Here is a 27866-nt window from a genome sequence, read left to right on the forward strand (position 1 = left end):
CTATATTATATTTAGTTTGTATCTAATTGAAAGGGATAAGATCGCAAGAAGGATTATCATCCTCTTGGTATAAGATAATTCATCCCTCCTAAAGTAGAGATTATTATTTTTAGTTCGTGAAATTTAATTTATATATCCTACTATACCTTTAAAAATTACATCATTAATTTAAATTATATAAATTTTAAGGAAGGATAATTTTAATCAAAAAATACATTATTTTATCTTAATCTTTATACATCAAATATAAGATAAAATCGTATTATTTAATACAATTATATTCTTAATATCATCTTATCATAATTTTATATACCAAACACATTATAATGGTTTAATTTTAGCTTTTGATAGAGGATGTTAAGAAGAAAATGTATTTTAATCAAGGATAAAGGATTATACGAAATGGTTACTCTATATTAACATATATCACTTATATTCATATTATGATGTGTAATTATTCTTGAAAAAAATTAATCATTATCTATGATTTTTTACAAATCTAATGATGCTTATATTACAATTTTTTTATAATTTTCTTTTTCTAAACTACAATATCATTATTTTTTATAACTAAACTACAATATCATTATTTTTTATAATTATTCCTTTATGTCATCAAATTCTAATAGTTAAAATTTCTTTTTAAAAAAAATTTATCCAATGAATGCAATTATAAATGCTAAATTATTAGACTGATGTTCATTTCAAGACTTTTTGTTTAAATACACTCTTAGCAGATATTACCAAGATTTCCAAATTTCCCGTTCTACCAATTAAATTGGATTTAGTATTACACTTGCCATATTCTACCTGTTCTCTATTTTTTTCATGTGAGGTACTAGTTAAAAAAAAATATTCAAGTGAAAAGACAAGCATTCGAAACAAATTTGAATCCGAAAATGAAAGTAACTTATAAATTATTATATAAATGAAGTAAATTATTAAGGTGTGAATATTAGTTTTCAAATTATTAAAATTGTCAAAATTTTAATCAATCTTCTATTTTTTTATAAACAAAATAAAGTAAATAAAAATAAGTAAAATTTAACATCAGCATAAGCTGGTGAGCAAAAAAACAGGCCCATATGAAACAAAATACACTTCGCTTTTATCCTTTCGGTTAAAGGAGCCATCACACAACATCATTCAGACACAAATGGGAAGTACGAAAGTAGTGTACACTTCGAAGGGGTAGAACAGTCATTTTACGTTCCTCGCTGCCCTTGGTGCATTCTTCCTCCTTGTACAGATGAGAGGGACAAGCAGTTGGCTTTTTGGGTTTTTTACATCCCTAAACTAGGGTCGCAATAAAGTAGTTTTTGTTTCAGACATCATTTCTAAGAGTCCCAGATCAGGTATCTAACTTTTTTCAACTTGTAAATCCAGTTTTCTTAAGTTTAGGTCTTCAGTTTCTTACCATTTCTTACAGTTAAGGATCTCTTTTGAGTGACAGTCTAAAGACGAAAAATTTGATCTTTTATCTGTGGGGTGCCTTGATTTTGCAGGTCAACTAGGAATTTTTGTTCTAATGATGTCAATTCCTTCTCCTCCCCATATGGGTACTCCTCCTCATTTGGGTACTTCCCCTCACCCTGATAGCCCTTCTGACTTGGAGAGTCCTCCTCAGATTGATATCCATCAAGATCTCTTTCCTGAGTAAGTTTGCTGTGCTCATTTCTTCTTTCTTCTTACATGCAATTGTTGTTTCTTTGTTTCTGTTACTCATTTTCTAACATATTTGCTACTGGGATGAGTTAAGGTGATAATCCTGAGAATTCGAGTATATGGAAACTAAAATGTGTTAGAAAGCAGAAATTTTTGTATATAAATTCCCTTTTTTTATGAGTTCATGTTTAAAATAGTATTAAAATGCACATTTTGAATGTAATGATCAGAAGGTTAGTTACATAAATTAAAGAAATTTCTATTTCTTAGGAGTGTGGTTTGTCTTTTGCATATAGGAAGCCTGCAAACCTCTAGTTCGGTCTGTGTTACCAATTAATAATGATGCATGGTTCTGTGGACATTTTATATGGTATTATTTGCTTCTTCTTCAGGTTGTTTTGTTTATTGAAGCTGTGATGCAGAGTGGCTTCATATTACTCTAACCCTAATTTTAACTCTGTAAACTACCTGCAAGTGGAAATATCATTTATAGTAATTAGTAATCAGTGAAACCTTCAGTGTCTGATTCCTCGAATAAACCATCATTCTCACACCAAAGTCCTCAATTATTGCACAATGTTCTTCTTGTTGCTATGCTGTTGTCTTCAATTAGTGAGCATAGCAGCTTCGACATCTGTTCAATTGAAGTAATATGAATTTTAAAGTAATTTGGAAGATGTACCTTTGTAAGTTTATGGTGTATGATTATGGTTTCTTGAATGCTATTTTATCCCAAGTGCAGCTACTACGGTGGACCAGCTTCCGTTCCATCCGAGCAAAAAGAAGAATTTCTGGAGAATGACATCCCTAATGGAAGTAATGTTATTCCTCCTGTAATTAAAGAGAATAATTTCCCTCCACCGGTTCCACCTGGTTCCGCTGGGGAAGGGTTACCGTATGCTCCTATAGATTGGCCAAATCCTGGTGATAATTGGAGCTGGAGAGTGGGGAAGAGGGTCAACAATTCCGGCTTCTACAACGATAGATTTCTCAATGTTCCAAAAAGTCTTAGAATGCCAAATAATCCAAAAATGTTTGCAAGCAAGCCAACACTGGAACGTTTTCTCCGATCACATTTCCCAGATGCAGATATTAATGCATTCTTTGCTTCATTTTTTTGGAAGATCCCTGCCAGTTTGGAATCTCCTACCAAAGGTTGGCTGAAAAATATTCTGTTTCTTGCTCCCCCTTTTCAACTTGCTTGGAATTGAATTTCTAACAATTTCCACTTGAAGAAAGTTAGAATAACTCTTGATTATGTAAGATTTTGGTGTCTAATTATAGATGGAGTGATCTCATTGTATTAGCATAGTCCAGGTAGATGGGATAAACCATTAAGGTTTGCTTGAGGTGAATTGGTGCCTAGTGAGTCAGATCTTCACATTTCATGTTAGTAACTTAAGAAGTTTGAAATGCATGAGTAATGGAAGAAAAAAGGACCAATAATAGAAATAGGAAAGCAGTCCAGACTTCAGAGAAAAATACACACAGAGACATTGATACATGCACGGACATATTTACTTTACCCTGTAGGACACTCTTCTTGAGACTTTTTCACAGTCAAAACGTTGCACAAGGCATTTTGCTTATGTCTGTTGTAATTAAAAAAAAAAAACAGTATTATATTTTAGGAACTTATTAAGCATGTTTAAATTTGCATTTTCTCTTTACATGTGTGTCTGGGTATCCTTGTGCAAGATAGTATTGGTCTAGGCTTTCTGCTTAAAATCTTGGCAAATTTCTCTGGAGTTTCCAGACATTTTCCGGTAAAGCTCAGTTTGTTTCATGGAAAATGATTTCTGCATTTTCAGATGTTTGTTTGGTAAAAAACTGACTGGTCAACGGGAAATAACTTACTGGTCAACGGAAAATAAGACCCTTGTTCTAGAAATTGTCTTACAGATTTGAAAAGGGGAAAGACATTTTTTTCGGAAAAGAACTGTTTATGAGCAGAACTATTTATCAATATTTTTTAGTATAATTTTACTAATAAATAATATTATATTAATAAATAAAATTATAATATATTAATAAATAATATACTATTAATATAATCTATTAATAAATGATATTATATTAATAAATATTATTAAATAATATAAAGAATAATAAATAGTTTTATTATAAGTATTTTTTATATTAACGTAATATTTTAATATTAATAATTTTAATAAGAAATAATTTTTAATATTTTAATAGTTATATTAATATTATTAGAAAAAAAATTTTCAGAAAACAACCGGAAAACATTTTTCATTAACTCATTCAAATAATAGAAAATCTCTTTCAATTCAAAAAATGTAAATGTTTTTCGGAAATCATTTTCCGAAAGTTATTTTCTGCTAAACAAACAGAGCCTAGGTATGTTTAAACATTTTAGAAACTTACTAAGCATGTTTAAATTTGCATTTTCTCTTTACATGTCTGTCTAGGTATCCTTGTACAAGATAGTATTGGTCTAGGCTTTCTGCTTAAAACCCTGGCAAATTTCCCTGGAGTTTCCAGACTTTTTTCAGTAAGTTCCTTTGGGCTTGTCATGTTTGTACTGCAAAGATTATATGAAAAATGAAATATATAACAATTTTCTTTAAAAGAAAGAAAGTGAAAATTTAAAAAAAAAAAAAAATTGACCTATGAACCCACTCGATTCTAATTGGATCAGGTTGGGTTAGGGTGAAATGGAGTGGTCTACTGCATAACCCAACCTATGCTGACCCCTTGTGATTTGGGTCAAATCCATACCCAACCCAACCCAACCCCAGAAATGTAGCCCAAGTTACATCCGAATGTCAAACTTAGGGATTATATTCCATAATTTGCTTCTGCTTGTAACTTAGTTGTGGATGCTCTAGCTTGTCTAGCCAACACCACTAGTGGTAAGTAAATATCATTAGACGGTGGTATGAAGTGTTTCTATTGGGATCTCTTGGCCTGTTATAATTATGCCTAATTAATATCCTTAAAGGAACTTCTTAGTGCTTGCACTTTTAAATGATATAGCAGTTATAGTTTTGATGATGGTTGGTATTGCTATTTTTTGTTTCATCCAGAAATTGTGACTTGTAGTAAATCTAAATGAAATCAAGATTTTATCTGCACTTTAAGTGGAACTTCTATTACACAACTACTTGTTATAATAGTTGTCAGTGAGAACTTAATATTGCACAAGCAATTCTTCCTCAATTTGGTTTATTCTCTGGCATTAATAGTGATAAACTATCAGATTTTCACTCTTTTGGGCGCAAACTTGAAGGTGAGAGGTCCTTTTTGTTGCTTACATGTTGTTTAACTGTATGCCATACGATTATGATTCTGTCCCAAAAAAAAGCTTTTGAAATTGTCTTGCCAAACAATGTTCATTTATTTTGTATAATATTTTAGTTGGAGGCATGGATACTATAATTTAGCCATCCTTGTCAGATATTTTTGTCAAAGGTTGTTGATTGCAGGCCACACAGATCTATAAAATTAAGAATTATTCCATTTCATGTTACTACTGCTGTTGACCTTATAGGCTTCTCTTTTCTTTATTATGTATGTTTGTATGAACTGAATATCTTGTCAAAAATTATGGTAATGGCAGTCATCTTAGGAGGTTCAAAGGGGGAGGTCTTTCTATGGGCCGCCATAACACCTTAATTGCTTTGAAAAGGTCCTACTGGAATTCTAAGATTGGTGTCTAGCTACATGCTTGCTGTCAATATATGTGCCTGCTCAGGCTAGTAACTTTTCCTTCCATTTCTGTGTCTGAGGAAGTGAGCCTATACTCCCTATATAAAATTGATTTTCTTCTCTCTCCCTTTCCCTCCCTCCCCCGCTGTTCCCACTTCATAAGATTGGGAAGGTTTGTTAAACCAAGTATACAGAAGAATGGAGGGGAAAGTTGACATAATCTAATCCAGGCATGCAGATGTGGTAAATATTTCATCTTATAGGCTCTGCTTGGTGGGGTGACTTGAAAAGTGGAAAGATAGAAAAATGTAAGAAGTGAGAAATGGAAAGATGGGAAATATATTTTTTCTTTCCATTGGTGTGCTTGGTTGGGAAGATTGAAAAGTTGAAAGAAAATGTAATTTTCTTTCCATCTATTGTTTGGTAGAATTGAAAAATAAAAGGAAAAAAAATGAAAATTATATTATTTTATCATTATAACCTTTTGTAAATTAAGATGAAAGGAAAAATCTAAATATGATGGAGAATCCTGTAAATGTGCAACGCTTACACCTCTCCTATTTTCTGTCCTATTATCTTTTCAATTTGAAATGATTTGTATTTGTGAATAAGTGTGAAAATTTATCATCTTTTCTATTTTTTTTTTTTCTCATTGTTCTTTCAATCAAGTACATTCAAAATTAATTTTCTTTCCCCTTTTCTACCTCCCCTTCATTCTTGTTTTCATCTGGGAATAGGGAAATTGTTGATGTAGTAGTCCAGGTTATATCATTTTAGTTTTTTCTTTCACCTATTAGTTATATATCTTCACTCTTCCCTTGAGTTCTAAGTTACACCGTCTCTGTTTTCTGTTGATTGCTTAACTATAATACTTTTCTTTTATGTAATGAATGTCCACTCTCACCCTCCAGCGCCAGCAGAAGGAATGGAGGATGCTAAAAAAGAAAGTAACAAAAAGACTCCGAGAAGCAGCCAGAGGAAGAGGACTCCCCAATCCAGTACTCCCCTTTCCACCGACAGTAAAAAGAAGCAGAAGACAACTAAAGGATCAGCATCTGCCCCACCTAAGCGACAAACTCGTCAGCGTCTTAAAGATTCTGCCCCACCTCCACCTGAAATTGAAGATACAAATGGCAGTCTTGATATGTCTTTCTTAGATGATGAAACGACTAGAGGTTAGAATATGAAAATCACTATTGATTTTGAAGGGATAAAGTATCTGTTCTCATATTTTGCATTTCTCCTGGAAATGGTGTTGTTTTTTCCTTTAATTCACGTTTTGAAATGGTTGCAGCGGAATTTGACAACTACCTCAATTCTTTGGATGACATGCTTGCTCAGCCTCTGTCTGAAGAACCATTTTCCCATCCTGAGATGCATAACTCCTTTGCCGATGAAGATGAGATGGCTGAAGCTCGAAAGAAACTATCTTCGCTTCTTGATATGGATTTCCCTTCATTGATTTGCTTCAAAGACCTTGATGAACTCACAAGTCTAGCATCTAAACTTCGGAAGGATCCTACTCTTACTGCCGAACAACTTGTGAAGCTGAAGTTGATTGAAGAGATTCCATCATATTGTGAGGTTTTCCTAGAGAATAGGGGAGTGATGGAGCAGGCACACAAGTTCTTTACAACCCTTGAGGTCAATAAGGCGAAGGTCACTTCACTCAGGCAAGAGTATAGTGAGTTAAAAGAACAAGTAACACATCTGCAGTCAGAGGTAGATTCCAACACATTGACTGTCCAAGAAATTGACGATCAGATAGCACAACTTAAATCCCGTCGTGCTCAGCTTACCAGATTGATAGACAGTAAGAAGAGAGACAAGGAGGGATTGACTTATAATCAAAAGTTGGTGGCAAACTCCATTCCCAAAGTTGTACATGAAGTTCAGCTTGCTAATGCCAGAAAGCCAGAATGGGAACTAAAGAAGGAAAATGCAGAAGGGCGAGAGGCCGAAATACTTGCCAAATTTGCTCCTCTAAAAGGATTTTCCCTTTGAAGAAAATCATCTTCTGAAACCATGTCTAGTAAGGAGCTAATATTTGAACACTATGGTCATAGGACTATGCTTTTAATTTTCTACAATAACAATAGCTGAGGCTGCTGCTCTCATGTGCATTGCTTTAGCGGATTGTGACATTATAATAGCTTTACCAACTGGGTATTCCTTGTAATTTTCAGTCTGAAACTCTTAATTATCGAGGATGGGTGCCATAGCTCTATCTAATTATTATGGAATTGAATGAAATGCACTGTCCTTTTGTGCCTTGAATACTTTGAGATCTACCGGTGGAGGATTTTGTAAAAGTCACTCGTTTTCTTTTTTTTTTTTTTTCTTTTTTTTTGGTAAAAACTTTGTTAAGATTTGTTAAACTAATAGGGAATAAAGTAAATAAAGAAATATAATTATTCTCCCTGCTTTTTGGCCTGAATTTATCGGTCTATAATTGTTTAATGGCTAAAATAATAAAAAAAAAAGCTTTGGAATTTTACTTGAATATATAATTGTATTACATTCAAATAAGTTATTGATTTTTATTTAGTTTTTAATTTGTATAAAAATAAGTTTTAATATTAATATATATTTTTTTAAATAAGAGTTTATTTGGATATAAATCCAAAAATAAAAATTTATTTGAATATAATAAAAATATAAAAATTTATTTAAATAAAGTGATAAAATTTATTAATTTTTTAAAATGTTTTAGCCTTGTTTAATGCATGCTAGTGGGAAATGGTAAAAGAGTTTTTTTTTTTTTTTGCCAAAAGGGAAATGTTAAAAGAGTGTAATAATACTAGAATGGGATCTATAATAAAGAGTTATTCTCTTTTATCCTTAATTAATTAAAATAATTTAGAAATGAAATGAAAGATGTTGATTTCATTTTATGACTCTCTCATATTTAATAAGCTAACATTATAAATATGGTGCTCTTCAATATCATTCGACATGATTCACAGTTTAAAAAAAAATTTCAAATTTAAAGCTTTATCAAAGTCTGAAATTTAAAAAAAAATTAAAATAGCGTTTGATATGAAATGATCATTTTAAAATTTATGATAATTTATACATAATGATTAAATCCCATGTTTAGTAAACACTTTGTAATTTATGTGATAGTAATCTTGAATCATTAAAATTGATTAGATTATTATATTATAGTATAATCTAATTTTCATACAAAAAAATAAAAATTTTTATCATCAAAACGAAATAATATATAAAACTAATAATAATCAATATTACTTATTTAATATGTGAATTTAAATTTTAATTCCTCTTAAAATTATAATTATTTTATATTATAAATTTTATATTTTCAAATTAATATTCGTTATAACAAGTTAAAAAATAGTTTGTGTTCTTTTTACTTTTTCTAATATTTTATATATAATATAATGTCTTTATTTTTGGATTATGATTTTAATATATTATTTTTATTTTTTAATTTAAATATTTTTTACACAATTTTATATTATAAAAATTAATTTACTTAACAAATAAATATATTTATTAATTTAATAATTAATAATTTAATTATATTTATTATAAAATAAATAAAATATTATTATGTTTTATGAATTATTATATTTAAACAACATTTAAATTATTAATTTATATAACTATTACAATAAAGATAGTTATTTTAGTATTTCTAAATAAAATAGTGTTTGTTTTTCAGTAATATTAAATACAATAATCTTTAATTTTATAAATTAATAATTATTAACCAAATAAAATAATTTTAAATTTTGAGTGATAATATCATTTTGGTAATAAAATCATCTCAATTATTACGTCACCATGATAATTTTAAAAATGATACTAAACTTATCTAAAAAAAACTTTAATACAAAAACACCAAGTTTTTTTTACCCACGAATAAGGGGAAAAACCACCAAGTTCTAAAAAATTGAAAAAAGTGAATAAATTAAAATAAAAAAGTTTTATCAAGTCATTAATAAAAGATTTTTAAAAATTGTATCTTTCAGATTCTGATTTATAATAATAAATTTGACCTTAAGCCTTGTATAAAACTAATAAAGTAACAAATCCATGATGATTTATATATTGCAAAAAGTCAAAATATCGCATTTTAACATTCTTTTAAATATTTACTAGAATGCTACCCCTCCTTTGTTTGGAAAATTTTTAAAATTTTTTACAAACAGTAATTTTAAAAGTTTTATCTTTTTCAGTTCTTAAATTTTTTGGGATGTAAAGAAAAAAAAATTGAAATGCTTATATATATATATATAATCATTTGTGTTGATTGCTTGTAATTAATTTTTTCTTTTAAAATTTATTAAAAAAATCTCAATTCTAATGTCTTGATTTTTTAAATTTTATTTTTTTGTTTTTAAGAGACGTTAGTTTTTAAAATATTTAAATTCTAGATTTGGTAATTTGTAAAGAATTTTTGCTATTTTTGTGATTTTTATTGATTTTTGTATAAGTTTTTTTTTTTTAAATTGATTATTATTTTAATTGTATTTTTTTATGTCTTAATATATGTTTGAGATTTAATATGTTAATTAATCTTATAATTTTCGGGATTGACTTTTTTTTTAACGAATAAAATATATTTGTAGAGAATTTTTTATTATCTAGATGATTGATTTTTTTTTTTTCAAAAAATTTGAGGCTTTGTAGTTGCCACTTGCCAACAACACTTCTCTACTCACCTCCTATTCTTTATTTTTTTATTATAATTATAATTAAATAAATAAATAAATTTTTTGAAAATTTTTTAAAAAAAATTTAAGGTACGAGCTCGTCATGTATCAACATATTAACTCTTAAAAGATTTTTTAAAAAAATTAAAAAAAAAAAAAGACAAGCAAAGACTTACGGCATCCTTTGTCACGTAGTTTTAATCTATAGTTATAAATGAATTAATTAGTTATTTTTGTACATAAATTTATTATTTATTTTCTTTATGTCATTCTGATTAATGTATTGAGAAAATACTTTAACCCAAAAAATCACATTGACTTTAATTCCTCTATTTTTATTTTTATTTTTTATTTTCTTTTTTTTTTTTAAATATAATAGTTAACCACCGTCACAAAAGCAAGCACGTGAAAGGATGACATTTCGCAAAAAACCCTCTCCAACCAAGGTAAAAGAGTCATTTAAGCTTCATTATAAAAATTTTCAATTACGGCAAATAAATTTGGATAAATTGCATTATATCACTCAACTATGATTTTGTTTTAAAATGATCACTAAATTATTAAAAACAAAAAAAAAATTATGATCGTGTTTTTAAAATAGTCATTAAACTATGACAACTTTCAATTTAATCACTAAATTTTGCATAAATATTTTTTATCACCCATCTATTAGTCTTTAATGGCATGTGAACATAGCAAAACATGTTAGGTGTTAAGTGTCATGTGGTATTATTACATCAGTAAAACCATGTGCATGTCAGGTCATATAACAATGTTATGTGGCATCTTGCAACTGACATGGCAATTTAATGATGGAAAAGGATTTAGTTCAAATAGGTTTTTGCTTGCTCTAATTCTAATTCGAATTTTAAAATATTTCACTAAATTTTGACTAATTTGATATCAAATTATTATTTTTACATTTAACTCTAGTCCAACATGCATCTATAGAGCATGTATCTCATATGAAATTAATTTAATTATTTTAATTTAATATAATATTAATAAAAATATTATTTTTAATATAAATTATATATTAATTATATGTAAATATAGTATTTTTATTAAATTAATATCTTAAGGTATTAAATAATAGTTTTATTAATATATAATATAAAATTAAATAAATAATAAAATATATTTTTTATATATATCTTAAGGTAAGTTGAGAAAAATTACCTTAAAATCAATTTGCAATCTGACCTTATTTTTAAAAAAATTGTCGTTCTGTTTTCAATCCGACTTTCAATATAAAATAATGCTCTCGTTAGACGATGATGGATCGAAACTCATTGAAGGGTTATTTTATCATTTTTACATAGAGTTGTTATGTTAGTACATAATTAAAGATTAATGATTTAATGATCAAAAATATATTTATTCAAATTTAGAGATTAAATTAAAAAAACTTTAATAAAAAAGTGACCAGTTTTTAATTAAAAAATTTAATAAATAGGTGACCAATTTAAAACCAAAATAATAATTAATTAAAGAATGATAAATTGAGTTGTGCTATTTGCACCCCAAGTTCTTCTCTTCACACTCCACTACTATTAACACTCGTTAATTCTTATCTTTATTTCCTAATCTCAAAACACAAATTTATTAAAAAACCTTAAAGCCCATCTCTTCACACCCTATCTTCTTCAACCGTAAACCTTAAACCCTTGAAAGATTAAAGCCCAAATTAAGCCCCAATCACTTATTTGACGCTAGATAACTTAAAATTAGAGGTAAATCATTTGTTTTTTTTTTTTGTATTGTTTTGTTTGATTTTGTATTTAGTTTTAAAAGATTTAGAATCTTAAGTTTTTGAGTGTAATTTGAGCTTTTTGAAAATGAATGTTTGAAAATTGTTGAAGATTTTCGAAATGGATGTCCATAAACTTCTTCAATATATCAAAAATTTATTTCTAGAATTCCCTTAAAGTTTTCAAATATTTATTTTTAAAAACCTTTAAGAATTTTTGAACGTGTATTTTTGGAATTTCTTAATGATTTCTAAATGTTCATTTACGAAATCTTTCAAAAACTTTTTGAAATAGATTTTTGGTACACAATAAATTGACACTGTAAGAAACATTGATAAATCTAACAATAAAAACTTCTAATCTTTTAGCCACCAGGGACTGTCCATTTAATAATGTTTTCAATATTTTTATAATTCTGACAAGTGTGCTTCTGAAAGGAATTGCTAAATGTGAATAGATGCTCATGCAGATTGGTTGTTTCACCACATACAATGAGGCAATTCATGTGCGATGAAGCGTGATTACTTCATTGCATATGGTGCAGTAACCATTTATATGAACACTTCTTCACAATTATCGATTTTTTTCAATACGTTTGTTAGAATTGAAAAAATACTACAAACATTATTAAACTGATAATACAACCAAAAGAGTATAGGTTTTTGCTACCATATTTAAATAGCACATACCTTGAAGAAATTATTAAGATTTGTTTAGAGATGGCAATAAATGACATATGATATTCTCATACCAAACACTGATCAAGAGATTACAACAAAAAAATTGAAGTAAAAAATTACTTCCAAAAATTAATTTTCGAATAATTGTAATGCTTTTCAAAAATACGGATAAATGAAATGCATTTTGAAAATGTATTTTCGAATAATTGCAATGCTTTTTGAAAATGTATTTTTCGATATAATGAGAAAGTTTTTGAAAATAAATTTTTAATAACTTATTGAGAATAGATATGGATGATAAAAAAATAATTAATTAATGGATATTTAAATAATTTTACGTTAATTTTTTTGGGGTGAATTGAGAATTTTTTGGATGCAAATAGCTTCATTCTAATATATTTTACACCTTATTCTCCTCTTTAGCGTGATTCCCATCCTTGCTCTCCTTATTTGGGTGTTAATTAGGGCTTCATTTTCTTCTTCAACCTGTTGAAAAAAAAAATCATCTCTTTTTCTTTTTTCTTTGCTTCCTTTAATCCAAATTCCAAAGTTTGTCTTCTTTTTTTGTTTTAAATTTTATTATCTTCAAACCTCGAAATTATTTGCTTTCTTTTTTTTATATATATATTTTTTATAAATCAGTTTAGCAGGTGCAAAGATCGTACCGCTCTCGTGAAAATTTTAAAATACTATCTCAGGTGATTTTCTTATAATTCATTTTTTCTCTCGCGTTTTCACATGAATCAATAAGTTAAAAGATGAAAAGTTTAATGTTAATTAACGTTGTATGTTGAATCATGGAACACCATTGGCTTAATTTTGATTGATCGAAGAGACTTTTGAATTCTTAATTGAATGCTAAAAGAACTTGCAATGTTTTGTTGATCTATTGATTTATTATTTTTTGCATAATTTATTGAATTTCGAATGTTTAATATCTTCATTTGAGTACCTATCAGTATGTTTATATTATCTTCATTTAGTAATTGAACTGAATTATGGAAACAGTTCAATACAAAATTCAGCTGTAGTTTTTGCTTTGTTATGGAATACTGAAAATTTAGCTAACCAAATCTTTGCTTGCATTCAATGCAATAGGAGTAGGATCATGAATGATGGAATTTGTGTTACGTTAACTCAAAGTATTTTATAGTCTGTTAACAGCTAAACATATATAAAATTTTAAATAGCATTGAGTGCAGTGTGCTTGCCCTTGGCTGTTTGTCACCTAAACTTGAATCTTATGGATCTTGATAATACTAAGAAAACTAATGGAAGCACGCCTAGGAAAAGAGAAAATGGTCTTCTTCTAAGGCCAGTCTCACCAGAGGCATCTGGTGTAGGCTTGCCATATGCTTCTGTGGATTGGCCTAGGAAGGGTGACGTATGGACATGGAAAGTGGGGAGGAGAGTTGCCATTACTGGTCGTTTCTTGGATAGGTACTTGTATCCTCCAAAGCGCCTCCACAAGCTTGAAACTCAGGCAAGAAACGTGGTCTTGCTAGCAAGCTTTCAGTTGGCGGTATGTCAAAATGGTGTTCCCTGGTGCAGACACTAATGTATTTTTTGCTTCATTCAGCTGGAAAATCCCTGCAAAAAAGCATTCCTTGACAAATGGTCAGCTCCAAATAACTGTGTTTTTCTTCTTTTCTTTTTTTTTCTGTTCCTTCTCTACTACAGTCTTCATGTGCTCATTTGATTTTTTTTTTTCCTTTTATGGTTAGCTGCATTAACTTTTGAACCATGGACGTATGCTCCTGTTAGTTTCTTGCCTGCATTCTAGATGCGTCCTGTGTAATTAGAGGATAGCCATAGATAATAAAATAACTCTCGTAACCATTAGCATCTTACCGCTGAATATCAGAATCAAACTGCTCTTTCATGACAATCATATTCTTCAGTGCAGTCATTGAGTAAATAATGGTATTCTTTTGTACTTGGACTTTTTTTTTTTTTTTATTTCATGAACTTGGAAATGCAATCTTAATGAATGTCTATCATTGCATCACATAGGTAATGATCTTATGCTTTTAATTCATTTTCTTAGGCATTGCTTGGTAGGGTAGAAAAGTGAGAGGATGGAAGGGGGTGGGTGGAAACATGGAGAGAAAATGATTTTTGTTAGTGCTTGGTAGGAGAAAAAAGTGGGAAGAAAGAAAATAAGAAAGAATTTCCACTCTTATTCACAAAAACAAATCATTTCAAATTGGAAAGGTAAGAGGAGAAATTGGGAGAGGTGTGAGTCAAGTGTTGCATATTTACAAGATTGTCCTTCATTGTTTAAATTTTACCTTTTTATCTAGCTTACAAAGGGTATAATGATGAAATAATACAATTTTCATTTCTTTTTTTTTTTTTTTTTTTCATTTTCAACTCTATCAAGCAAGGGATGGAAAGAAAATTATTTTTTCTCTCAACTTTTTCATCTTTCCTACCAAGCACACCTATGGAAATAAAAAATATGTTTTCCATCTTGTCACTTTTACCCTCCAATTTTCTATGTTTCCATTTTTCTATCCACCCTACAAAGCAAAGTTTTGGTGTTTAATCTCTTGGTATTATTGAAGACTGCATCCTTACCATGATTTCCCCTTATTGAGGCAGCATATATAGAATGTCCTTAAATGTTTTAAGATAGTTTATTCAAGATGTCTAGTTTTAACCGTGAACTATTTTCCTTATCTGACAAACTTTTGCTTCTTAATGTGTAAAGCAGTTGCACGAGCTTTCTTTGTTGCCTCTCCTGAAGAGATAGCTGACCTTTCAGTTTCCGACCCCCAGTCTGATGGTTTGACTTGTGAGGCTGGAAATAGAAAGCGCAAAAGTTTATTTGCTGAAGCAGAAAGCCCTTCTTTGGTTCCCTTGCCTTGTGATCTTTGCTGTAGTGAACCTCGTTTCTGCCGTGACTGTTGTGTATTCTGTGTAGCAAGAATGTCGACTTGAAATATGAAGGTTATGGCTATATAAAATGTGAAGCAATGGTGGATGGTTGTATATGTGGGCATGTTGCTCATCTGAACTGTGCTCTTCGCTCTTACTTGGCTGGGACAGTTGGAGGTAGCATTGGGTTGGATGCTGAGTACTATCGTTGACGTTGTGATGCAAAGACATCTTTGGTTCCACATGTGATGATGCTTTTAAAAACCTGTGAGTCCATAGATTCTCGTGATGACATTGAGAAGATTCTGAATATTGGTGTCTGTATTTTACGTGGTTCACAGATGAGCAAGGCAAGGGGCTTACTGAACCATATTGAGTGAGCTATCACAAAGGTAAAGCTAATGCAATCTAGCGAGGAGACTTAGGCTTTGCTTGGTAGGAAGGATGGAAGATTTATTAAGCCAATGGTTAAGCTACAAAGTAGGAAAGTGGCTATGAAACCTAACAATTGGATTAATAAATTTTCCATCATTACCCCGTTCTATTCTTCCTAGTTCTTAACAAGCAAAGCCTTCAAGATTTCTTGCTTTTGCAAAAATTTTTCTTTGTGCTCTTTGGGGGTTCGTAAAAACGCTAGTAAGAGCTTTTCTTCTTTACATCAGCTTAAATGTGGGATTTCTCTTGAAGATATCTGGAAAGTGAAAGAAAGTGATTCTGCTATTTCTACAGGTAATTTAATTGCGAATCTCATTTATATGAAAGTTAATAAAGTCACAACTTTACATTAGCTAGCAATGCATGAAACATTTTATTATATTAATTTGCATCAAAATATGTGCTGTACATTTGGAAATTGAGTGGCTTAAGAAAAAAACTCCCTTATTTTCCTCTCTAAGATGGGCAGTTTATTTGTTTTGTTATTTTGTCATCTTTTCGATCAGTTAGGCATTAATACATATCACTTACACTGTGGGTTTTCTGGACAATCACTGTGGCAGATCCAGATGGTTGTCTATACTACTCTATACATTGTAATTTGCATATGAATTTTGTTGTTAAACCCTTCTTACTTAACACTCAGTGTGTAAATTTTCACTTACCACTGCCTTCAATAATGTCATTTTGTATTGTTGATAATATTCATCAACACCATGATTCTTTCTTTAGATGCTATGGGCATACATGTGACTGGTCATTTGAGGTTGACCAAAATAGGCAGAATGTAATATTGAGCAAAACAGGTGAGGGAATTCCAGAGTTTAAGCATGGATGCATTTATTGAAGTTTGAGAATTTAAAATATCAAAGCTTGAAGATTTGAAATACATTTCTTTGTTTGTCCCCGCATGTAATGCATTTCACTGTGTTTATTATTTCCTTTTTACCTTTTCATAGTTCCTTGTGTAATCTCTGTCTCTCTCTGTCTCTGTCTCTGTCTCTCTGTGTGTGGTACCTTTTGTTCATGCATCTACATAAATCTTGGATAAGAAGCCATCTCGGGTTTATGTGCAGGTGTATTCCATAATGGAAATGTAGAGCTTGAACCAACAAACCATCAGGACTCTCTGGATACTAGATCGAGCATGGTGTCAGTTTTATCAATATCTTCTGATTATCAGAGTGAATACCTAAAACTTGAATATAAAATTGATGAGGTTCTTCAGGCTCTGAGAAAGGCACAAGAGTCTGAATACAAAATTGCAGAAGAAAGGCTTTATGCTCAGAAAAATTATCTTTGCAATCTTTATTGGCAGCTGGACGAGGAGAGATCTGAACTGTCTCATCTGGCATCTGGAACTGAAGCAGATGCATTGCTGAATGCCATTTTGGACAGAGTGGATCAGATAAAACAAGAAGTCATGAAACTCAAAGAAATGGAAGAAGTGGCCAATGGATTTGGCAGGACTCCTAAAGCTACCCTGAAGGAACAGTTTGGTTTGGAAATTGAGGACTAAAGCATTCGGCATAAGAATGGGTTAATTTGTCTAGTGAACAACAAATTTTGCTTTTGAACTGTAACACATCCTTTGAACTGATTACGATACATCTTTGACTTTGAAGTTGCATAATGCAAAATAGGCCAAACCGTGCACCCCAAGAATCGTGATTCCTCTGTCCAAGAAGAGTGAGAGAAGACATGTGAAGGCTGTTAAAAAAGGAACATTGCATTATAGAAATCACAATTGAGCTCAACCCCTAGGACAAGATCGTGATCATACGAGGTTTGGTTTCATCAGTTTAATGAGTTTTCTGCAAGTGTCCTTTATTTCATTGATTGCCAAAGAAACTGCATGGGGAAAATATGTTATGAAGCTTGATTGTTAGCAGAGAGGAAGTTGCGTCACTCGATCCGCTCTGGTCTGGGTGCCATTTTCCCCACTCACTGATTTTGTTGTATGATTTGGTAGAACTGCTGTTGCAGAGGCTATGAGAAAATCCTGTTACTAGGGAGCAAGTTCTGTGCCATTGGGGATCAGGGATTGGGTCTAATGCCTTTTGAGACTAGAATTTTTCCCCAGCAAAAAAAAAAAAAAAAAGGGGAAGCAGTCTTCTGCAGAGATTTTTGTTATTTGCAATGAAAAGGTTTAATATCAAACAGAAATTAGAAATATACATTTCCTTGGTTGTGTTGTAGCATGGAATGATTTGTTTAAATATTCCCTCCCGAAAATTAACATTACAAAAGGAACTTCTTTAGGTGTTAATCAGGCTTAAACCGGCAAGTTTCATGGTTTATTACTTTAACTGAGTCAACTTTTGTTAATTGATGTGCGTAAACACATTATCATCTCTGTTTATGGCTTGATTTAGACGCATGGTGTGATCCTCGTCATTGCACTGGTGTCTGCCTTTTATCATTGGGTGTTTGCATCCGTTAGTAACTTACCCTCCCTCTAGACAATGACATGGTTAGAAAAATATTTTAGTTGACTCATATTTCATATATTAATTCTTTTTATATAGGCAAAAGAATAAAAAAAATTCAAACAAAAATTTAATAATTATTTAAATTTATGATATTTTATTGTAATTAATTAAACTTTAATTTTTTTTATTCTAGATCAATTGAATTTTTAAATATCTATTTTTATCTAATTAAACCCTTAAATATTTATTTTTATTTCAATTGAACCGTATTGAATTTTTATTTAAAGTTTGTTTTTAATCGTTTTACCTATTATTTGAGGATCCATTTTGAAAAATATCATTATTTGTTATAGGAGATGGGTTGGAAGTAAAATTAGATCCTATGATTTTATTTGTGATAAAAGCTTAAGTCTAATGAACATTTTGTTTCATCAAGTTTTGGATAAAAAATTCCCTTCTATTAACTTTTAATCTACATATCTTTAATTGCCCTAAAAAATAATTAAATAAAAGTATTATATATTATAATAAACTAATAAATTTAAATGTAATAATAATGGATTAAGTTTTGAAAATAATATATGCATATATTTTTTTAACTTGTGATTAAATTCAAATAATTATAAAAAATTTAAAATAAATGAAAATCATAAATACATACTATTAAAGATATTTAGATCATATTTTTATTTATATAAAATTATTATGATTTCAAATAATTAAAAAATTAAAAATATTTTAAATATTTTACTAATTGATTATCATTTTATTTGAGAATGTGTGAATTTAAAATTTTATATAATTATTAAATTAAAAATTTAAAAATTTAAGTTTTATTAAAAATAAAAAGAAATTTGTGACCCACGCAAAATCGAAGAATTTTTTAGAATAAATATACAAGTATCTTCCTAGGTTGTATCATCCAAATTTTTTTGTTTGCAAAATTGATTTACTTGATAAAAATGGATGTTAATTTTATTTGTTTGATCTCTCATTTCACGTTTTTATTAAATTAGAAAAAATAGCATATATTACAATATAACAAGATTAAATTACTCTCTCATCCTCAAGATTTGGCCTTAATTACACAATAATCTAATTTTTCATGGTCTTCCAAACGAAACGGCATTTCAGTTAATTGTACACTGTCATTAGTCATTCAAACTAGCAGATGATTTTGTCCCCCCACTCATTACATGGATTTTGATTGATTTTCTTTTTCATATTACCTTTTTTATTTTCTTTTCGTGTGACAGTCGCATAATTTTTAGTTAGGAATTAAATTGTGTTGAAAACTTTATATGGAAATCATATGATTTCTTTGATAACTGATTCATTACACAGATATAATTAGGGGTAGTGTTAGAGGGTGCAATGAGACGTTCTTATGTATCGATTCAGCTAAGAATGGTGACTTTAGTCACTCCACAATTGCAACCCCAAAGAGCATCCCTACCAAGAAAATTGATATAGGAAATGAATCCCTCCCACGGCTAATAAAAGGAGTTTCAATTTCTAGGAAAAGCATTTGCAGTCAAAGGTAAGCAAACCATTACCCTGGTCCCTGGTCAAATCTCATTCCCAGCTCCTCTCAAGGGCTTGGGGAGCTGTTTCCAACCCTAAAGGATGGGTGCCTGAACAGTAAGACAACCAGCATGGCCAATCTAAAAGATATTAAGAATAGCGGAAATCGACCTTTTGTGGGAGGTTAGAAAGGCAACGTTTATGTCAATTTGGGAAAATGGGATGTATGATAATAAATGTTTTTGGAAAGTCTTGCAGTAAATTAGGATGAGAAATTGAGAACGCATGTTCAGCAACCAATGACAATCACAGATATGGAACACTGGGAGAGAAACTGAGTTCATAGTATGAAGAGAATGAATCAATAAAAGACCTCAAAAGATAATGTAGTTTACCATTACTTTGCAAGAGCTTGATATGCTAGAAGAAATATTTAAATCACCAAAATCACATGGCAAAATATGAAACCCTTAAGTGCAAGAATTGATGGCCTTACCCAAATCGACCAAGTGGACCAAAAGAATAGATTCTTAACCACAAAGTAAGAAGGGAACCAATTCTCAACATCAGCACACAAAAAATGCTTTTGCTTTACATTGTTTATGGTTGAATTTCAACCCAGGATGCATACCAGAAAATGCAGACACGTTTTTAAAATACCATGAATCTCTAGGACCAAGACCGGAAAGTAATCATTTAGTCAATCACAATCACAACCTTGTAATGTCGACAAGCATGTAACATCTTGATTCTTGATTAGTTAACAGGAAATGTGAAAAACAAAACGATAGTAAAATTTAGACCAGTTTATATCGATTCTCACTTCTATGGGAAAACCATCTGCCTAATTATGGGATAAGAAATGAAAAGAACCCAATTTGAATCAAGCACATATTTAGACCAGTTTATGTCGATTCTCACTTCTATGGAAAAGCAGCATAGGAACAAAAAACATCCACAAACATGTTTATGATCATTTGTCTCATAGTCAAGAACTTATGCTGAGCATGTACATTCCTATGAACATATCAAAATTCCTAATCCTTTTCTTCCTTCAAAAATCGAAATGCACCATAAGTAACATTAATATACAAAAAACATGCACATAAAACAACTATTCTACTCAAAGGTATTAACCCAGGTAAATCCTCCAACAAAACACATCAAGATCATGCCAAAGAAATCATCTAAATTCCCCAATAAACGCATCAAAATCATGCCAAGAAAACACTATCAAACCAAACCTGTCATAATGCCCATCATGCAATAGAAGAACAATTCTTGATTTGATTAAGTAATAAAAGGTAACCATACCAAAAAAAAAAAAACAAAAGGAAGGCTAAGCTTCAGCAACGACCTTCAAAGACTAAGATGAAAATAACATGCAATTTAAACAAAGGAAACGGTTCGATTGTTATTACTGTACAAGAACAAGCCTATTATTATTATTATTACCATTTCCCATACCTCCTCTAAACTCCCTATTCCCTTCACCTTCACCACCTCCTTCCTCCAAATTCTCCATTTCACCTCCCTTCGGCACCGTCACAATTAGCTCCCCATCCTCGTAAACCGCACTCGCCAGCTCCGGCCGCGTCGTCTCTGGAAGCCTAAACCGCCACATGTCAAGCTCCAAATCATCCAACGAACTAAAATCCACCAAACTATTCGACCTTATCACAATCTTAGTAACCCCAGGATGGATTTCCACCATATGAGCCCTGACAACGTCGCCGATTCTCCCATCCGTTTCGGCAACGAACTTGAAACAGTCGGGGCTTTCCTCCACCGCCACGTCAGCATCCGACCTGAAAGGCAGTTCCAGGACGCGGCTGAAGATGTGGGGCAGCCTCCGGAGTTTCTTGTGTGAGCCACCAGTCAACAAGGTCTCAGCTTGGGACCTTGTGGTTCTTGGGTTCATCTCATATTGGATAGTGATGTTTCTTTTCCTGGGCATTGGGTGGATTCTCATGATGTTTTCTGAGGGTATTTGGGATTTGGGTTTTCTGTTTTTATTACAAAGATTTGATGTTTTTGAGGTGAATTGTGAACAAGTGGAAACAAAGGAGAATGTTTGGAACAAGATTAATAGTAACAAGAAAGATGCTTTGTTGAACAAACGAATCAAAATCTTGATCAGTTTGAAGAGTGGAAAAGCTGAAATCATAAAAGCAATGGCGTCAATCTTAAAAAAAAAAATTTCCCTTTTTATTTGGAAGATTTTGATAAAGAAACCCAAAACCTGGAGTGGAAGGAAGGATTGTGAAAATAATTTCTTCTTTGAGATTGAGTGCTGAAAAGGGTAATTAAAATTTGTGATTTCAAACTTTCTTTTTTCTTTTTAAGAATGGGAATATTTTTTTTGCAGAAGTAAAGGTGAGGCTGTCAATGAAAATTCTGAAATCTGCCTTTTAATATGGGCGTGCAGAAAACTCAAGGGGGAAGTGGAATCATCCATCACTTACCTACTCAATGAAAATCTAAAATTTTTTATATTTATATTTTGTATATTAAGTAAATATGTATAAAAATATAAAAAATATTGTATTAAATTTATATAAATATATCAAATATAAAATTTATTTTTTATTTTTATTAAATATAAATTTAATTTTTTAAATAATTTTCAATTAAACTTTTTTATTATTTTTATATTGTATGATTATATCATATTTAAAACTATTAGATCCTACAATACTATCATTTTTTTTTATGAAAAAAATAAATAGCTACTACTAATAATTTTTACTACTATTGTTGACTATTATTTACAAATTACTTCAGTTCTCTTCAGTTTGATTAATTAATGATTAAGAAAGCAAATAAAGAGATTTATATAGCTACTAATATTATTGAGTATTGTTTACAAATTATTTAAGTACACTTTAATTTAATTAATTAATGATTAAGTAGGAAAATAAAGATATTTTTAGCATATGAGAAAGAAAAACAAAGAATTAAAACAATTTATGAACCGGATTTCTTTTATAAACTCATGGTATTGTTTAATTTATTAAGAGAAAGTTTAGGGCAAAAAGAACAAAAGAGTTGTTAAGATTTTGTAATAATGAATTAAGAACATGGCATAAGAAGACAATAATAATGTAATTATTATTGGAAGATAAAACTAATCAGCTATAATAAAGATGGGTTTGTGATTTGAAAAATTATTAAACTTATCCAGTTAAAAACTTATAAATGAATTTGTTACGTACTAAACTAATATAGATCATAGATTGTATCTGGATATCTTTATTTTATTGATTTCTTTTCATAAATAGAGTTTAAATTTGATTTTTTTATTAAATTTTTTTAACTTTAATTTTGTTTAATTTTAAATATATTATTAATTATAAAAAATACTTTCCAAAACTTTGAATGAAAGTAATGATGGTCATAAAATTTTATTGGCTTTTATATAAAAAATAAAAATGATGGTTGCAAGATAGATGCATCATGCACATGCATTGTTGGATGCTAACAATAATTTTATACATGGAACTCATTTAATAAACTATTGAAAATTTTCAATTCAGTGAAAATGAAAATTTTTATTACTTAAATATATCAACGCATTTGATAATATATTTTAAAATCTATTTAAAAGAATTTTTTTAATTAAAAGGTATTAAATAAGATAAATAAATATAAATATACTTATCACTTTATGCAAAAAATATTTTATTTTAAAATTTTGAATTATTATCTTGTAAAAATACTGTTTCATTATCTATAATAAAAAGAAAGGTCAAAAGATACAATGATAAATTTTCATAATTTAATATTTTACAATTATCAAATAATATATCTATATTCAGCATTTAATCTTCAATAAAATATGAAATAATATTTATAATTCAAATTTAATATTGAAAATTCAGTACTTAATTTTTTAGTTTATCAAGCAAAATATTATTTAATTCATTTTTTCCAACTAAAATTAATTAGTTGTTAATTATCAAAGTATTTGCCTATATCCAATAACAATAGTAAATTATCTATTTATAATTAAAATTCATATTACCTATACTTTTGTTTGCAAATAAAATATAGTATATCTAAAATTAGATAAATATGTAGACTTAAATATTTTAATATTTAATTAAATTTATGTAAGAGTAAGATTAGTCAAATATTTAAATTTCATTGCGTCCAAAATATTAATTGTTAATACTTTTTGTATTTTCATTGCATGCTAAAACTTGATTGATGGGTACAAATGAAAACTCGCTTTAGAAATTTTTTTTTAAAATTCAATATTAAGTCATTAACTACGTATGTTTTGTAATAAAATAAAATAAAAAAAGAAAAAATCAAATATATCAATGATGCATTTTTTAAGACAAATTTTTTTTTTATTTTAAAAATTTTTTAGGTAATGAAAGTTAAATATTTGTAGTATCATCAACTTTTTGAAAAGGAGGTTTTAATTAATTATTATTATTATTATTTTACTTTTTCATACACGGAAGAGGAAAGTTGCTTGCAATTGCATGTGGCAAGGAAATGAAGTCATCAAACACAAAGAAGAAGGGCAAACCTAACGGGTGATCTGTTGTAGAGTATTAAAATTTTAATTTTAATGATTAAATATTAAATTTTGATAATTTTAAATAAAAAAAAGTTAAACAAAAGGGAGTGATATTTATATTTTTGTGGGTTAGACATGTGTTATCATCTTAATTTTACTTATAAAATTATAAAAATTTTATTGTTAATGTATTTGATAATTTTTTTATATCTAATCAATCACTAGTTGAAAAATTTTTTTTGTTTATTTCTTTCTATACGAATTAGCCTAATTTTTTTATTTTTCATTTTTAACTAACAAAAATTGCATCCAAATACAAATTAAAAAAAAAAATCACCAAAGATTATCTAGCATTGAATTAGAAAAGGAAAATGCTAATGCTTAAATCAACATCCATGCGAACGAGAATTTGTCTCAATGATAAAGAAGATATTTTTGAACTTTTAAATCTCAAATCTAAGTTTCATTGGGTGTAGGTTACATTTTCAATCAATCCCAAATTCAAGTTGGATTCTCAATTGGTTCAATTTTATATTGATTTATTCGATGTTGATGTAGCTTGTTTAGTGATGATATTATGATTGTAAGTTGTACTTAATAATACATACAATTGTATAGAACAAAAAAACCCAAAAAAAAATCCATATATTGGTGTTAGAATTATATACCAGAAAAAAAAATAGAATTTAATTGAACTTTAAGTCGCAATCTCTAGGAAGTTTTAGAAAGTTTTGCATGTAAAGACAAAGAAGGAAGGTGCCATGATCCTTCCTAGAAAGGATGAGCTGTTGTTTCATTGTGAACCTCATAACTCTTTTTTATGCATTTTGTTTTACATATAAGCTTCGTCGAAATGCGCTTGGTAGGGAGTGGAAGTAGGGAAACAAAGGTGACCGTATATACTTTTTCAATAATCAAAACTAAAGAATAAAAAAATATATTTCAAGCAGTGGCATTTAATTTAGACTAACTTGATATTATTTTTAAAAATAATTGTATGAATTAATTAAATTAAATTTTATATTTTATGATCGGTGACTTTTGTATCTTCTAAAACTAAAATTAAAGCTAATTTTTTTTTTTTTTTAAAAATGGAGGAGAAAGAAAGCCTCCAAAAGCAAAAACAATAAATGAACAAAGATTTCATACTCTCAAGTTATGGATGTAATTAAGAGATTAATTACATTTAGAGCATGATTGCGAGCTGCTTTTAAAACTTTAAATGGCTTTGACAGCAGCCAAAGTTAGGAAGAGCATGCTTTCAACAAGTGATTAATCATTTGACATTTACCCCTAGCATTCCCAAAGCATGATGTTAAGACAAAAAAGAAAGATGATTTGCAACTCAAGAGAAGCCATATTTTGTTCACCGCCTACTTTTTCGTAGCAGTAAAATGGCCAGCAGGTGAGGAGGACCAACGGTCCTGGCCTGCATTGGGAAGTGATATGGGTCACAAAATCAAGACAAATAAATAAATAAATATAAAAAACCTCAAGGCTGAAGGGAATCTAGTCATCTGCTTTCTCTGTTCTGGTGCTATTCATTTCTCTATCAGCCTTCTTGCTTTCACTATTAGGACCCAGCAAGTCATCCACAACGCCAAGTCTACCTTCATCACCATTGGTATGAAGGTTCAGAAAAATAGCTAACTTGCTTCTAATATGCATCAGATCCAAAACTTTAGTGCTATAAGAAAAAAATAACCTTGTTCTTTCTCAATTACTTGGCAAAAATGCCTTTCATTATAGCTGAATAAAACCAAAATCTAAAATTGATACTGTGACCTTCAATTCCTTGTATCTAACAATTGCATTTCCATGTCAACAGTATGACTTTCATGATGCAAATGTATTCGCAAGTTTCATGCTTTCAAACCCCCAAATAAACCTCCAGAAATCAAATTTACATTACTACTCTTCTCTGATATCCTCCCAACTAGGCACTACGCCGAAGTTGGAATGCTTGCTTATGATGGGAGCCCAAAGAACCCTCCTGATGATGCAGTCAATGCCCACGGTGAGCTCTCTTACAGGCACGACTCTGTGCTCTGCTTGGCATACTTGAGGTACTATGGTGATGAATATCCTCCCGTAGCCGTATAACTAAACATACCATCAGATCAGTAACAGAGTTAACCTGGAATAGCAAGGTAGTCAGGAAACAGGGAACTCAATCCAAATGCCATGAAAACATTTGGCAAGCCCCCCTGGAAAGGCAATAATTAGATTTAATGCAGTTATGGTAAGTATCTATAAGACTGGATCAGCCAATTACAAAAACGTTATTTTCATTTGCAAAAAACAAAAAAAAAATGTCATTTTAACAAAAGGAATACACATGCAGAATAATAAGCCTGTGCCACTCCCAAACCTGTCACACACTGATTTTTGGTAAGACATACTATAGTAGTTGTAGGCCTGATTAATTGATGAATAACTCCATAGCTTCTTTTAGGCCAAAAAGAAGTCTGATATCAAATCAGTGCTAATCTGATAAATTGTTACTTTTATTGACAGCATATACAAGATAATAGCGGACCATTGATTTTGAATTTTATAACTACCAAGCAAAAACAAATGGAAGAGCCAAGTTCATTACATGAGCTCGATAGCAACAAAAACAAGTTTAAAAGTCCCTGTTCTACATCTAAATGCACTCTCATACAACTTCATTATAATGTTAAACACTGCTAAAGAAACTTAGTGCACTTACAGGAATTTGCTTAGATCTCAAAATCAATCTTTTTTCTGTCAAAGTCTTTGCAGAAATCACTGCGATGTCAATATGGGAATAATCATGAATTTTTTTATCATTATTGATATTATCACTTGACATGAATCATCATTGGGAAGTGATATTGGTCACAAAACCAAAAAAATCTGAAAGTACTAAAGTAGGACTGCCTGGAGTTTTAGACGTAGAATCATAAAAACTTCCTCTAGATAGAGATGTTTAGAGATAAGTTGTATCATCCAAGGATCATCACGAGATTTCTTCACTGCTCTGTCATTTGACTTTCAATTAACCAAAGAGAATCACCATATTTCTTCACTACTCTGTCATTTGACTGTCAATTAACGAAAAGGAAACTTTAGCAATAAACAACTGTATACAGATATCTATTAACATGCATGTAGGACATATACGCAGATGCCAACAACATTGTAAACAAGGAAACATCAGACATAACCATGAATATTTAAAACTGCAGTAAAAGTTATAAAACCCGAATCAGCTTTTGTTTAATGTGTAACACTAACCTTGCATTTAACTTGAAGAAATATATGACAAAATGAAGAGAAAAGATTGAGGTCTCAATCTGATGGCAAATTTCTAGCCATCATGTAGGAGACAATATGCAATTTTTTGTTCGAAACCCTAATCCCCTAATAGAAAACAAAAATTTTTTTAAATGGAAAATTATGGTATATGAATATAACATTGTGTAAACATATAACCATCAGATGATACTCCCAGAACATCAGCATCCATAATTTACACATCTGACAGTCAAGAAAAAATTTCTAGTAATATTTTACAAAAGGAAAAAAGAAATTCAAGTAAAAAAGAATAAATCATCTTTACCTAAAAAAAAAAAATCAAAGATAATTTC

The 27866-nt window shown here is 29.7% G+C and overlaps 2 protein-coding genes and 1 pseudogene across 3 annotated transcripts; 2 read left to right on the forward strand and 1 right to left on the reverse strand.

Moving 5' to 3' along the window:
- Positions 1-1062: 1062 nt before the first annotated feature.
- Positions 1063-7616, forward strand: LOC111307961 (uncharacterized). Its single transcript, XM_022906344.2, has 5 exons — positions 1063-1355; positions 1506-1656; positions 2408-2820; positions 6249-6512; positions 6632-7616. Exons 2-5 carry the CDS (start codon positions 1529-1531, stop codon positions 7339-7341), a joined length of 1515 nt encoding a protein of 504 aa, XP_022762079.2. The 5' UTR covers positions 1063-1355; positions 1506-1528; the 3' UTR covers positions 7342-7616.
- A 6035-nt stretch (positions 7617-13651) lies between these two features.
- On the forward strand, positions 13652-18117 carry LOC111307101 (uncharacterized; annotated as a pseudogene). The gene is made up of 4 exons (XR_016331941.1): positions 13652-14067; positions 15167-15722; positions 15993-16059; positions 16842-18117. The product of XR_016331941.1 is annotated as an uncharacterized LOC111307101 (transcript).
- Positions 18118-20983: 2866 nt separating this feature from the next.
- On the reverse strand, positions 20984-22182 carry LOC111307962 (uncharacterized). The gene has a single exon (XM_022906345.2). It carries the CDS (start codon positions 21886-21888, stop codon positions 21139-21141), a length of 750 nt encoding a protein of 249 aa, XP_022762080.1. The 5' UTR covers positions 21889-22182; the 3' UTR covers positions 20984-21138.
- Positions 22183-27866: the final 5684 nt, after the last annotated feature.

The sequence above is a fragment of the Durio zibethinus genome, chromosome 22 (genome assembly GCF_047325235.1).
Source record: "Durio zibethinus cultivar Kanyao isolate XHJ-2024 chromosome 22, ASM4732523v1, whole genome shotgun sequence".
NCBI lineage: Eukaryota > Viridiplantae > Streptophyta > Magnoliopsida > Malvales > Malvaceae > Durio > Durio zibethinus.

Bases quoted from the DNA above. Each gene is read 5' to 3' on its own strand.
- LOC111307961 (XM_022906344.2), top strand. From the start codon at position 1,529: ATGATGTCAATTCCTTCTCCTCCCCATATGGGTACTCCTCCTCATTTG. The intron at 1,657-2,407 runs GTAAGTTTGCTG...TCCCAAGTGCAG, and splicing joins CATCAAGATCTCTTTCCTGA to CTACTACGGTGGACCAGCTT. The intron at 2,821-6,248 runs GTTGGCTGAAAA...CTCACCCTCCAG, and splicing joins TTTGGAATCTCCTACCAAAG to CGCCAGCAGAAGGAATGGAG.
- LOC111307962 (XM_022906345.2), bottom strand. From the start codon at position 21,888: ATGATTTCAGCTTTTCCACTCTTCAAACTGATCAAGATTTTGATTCGT.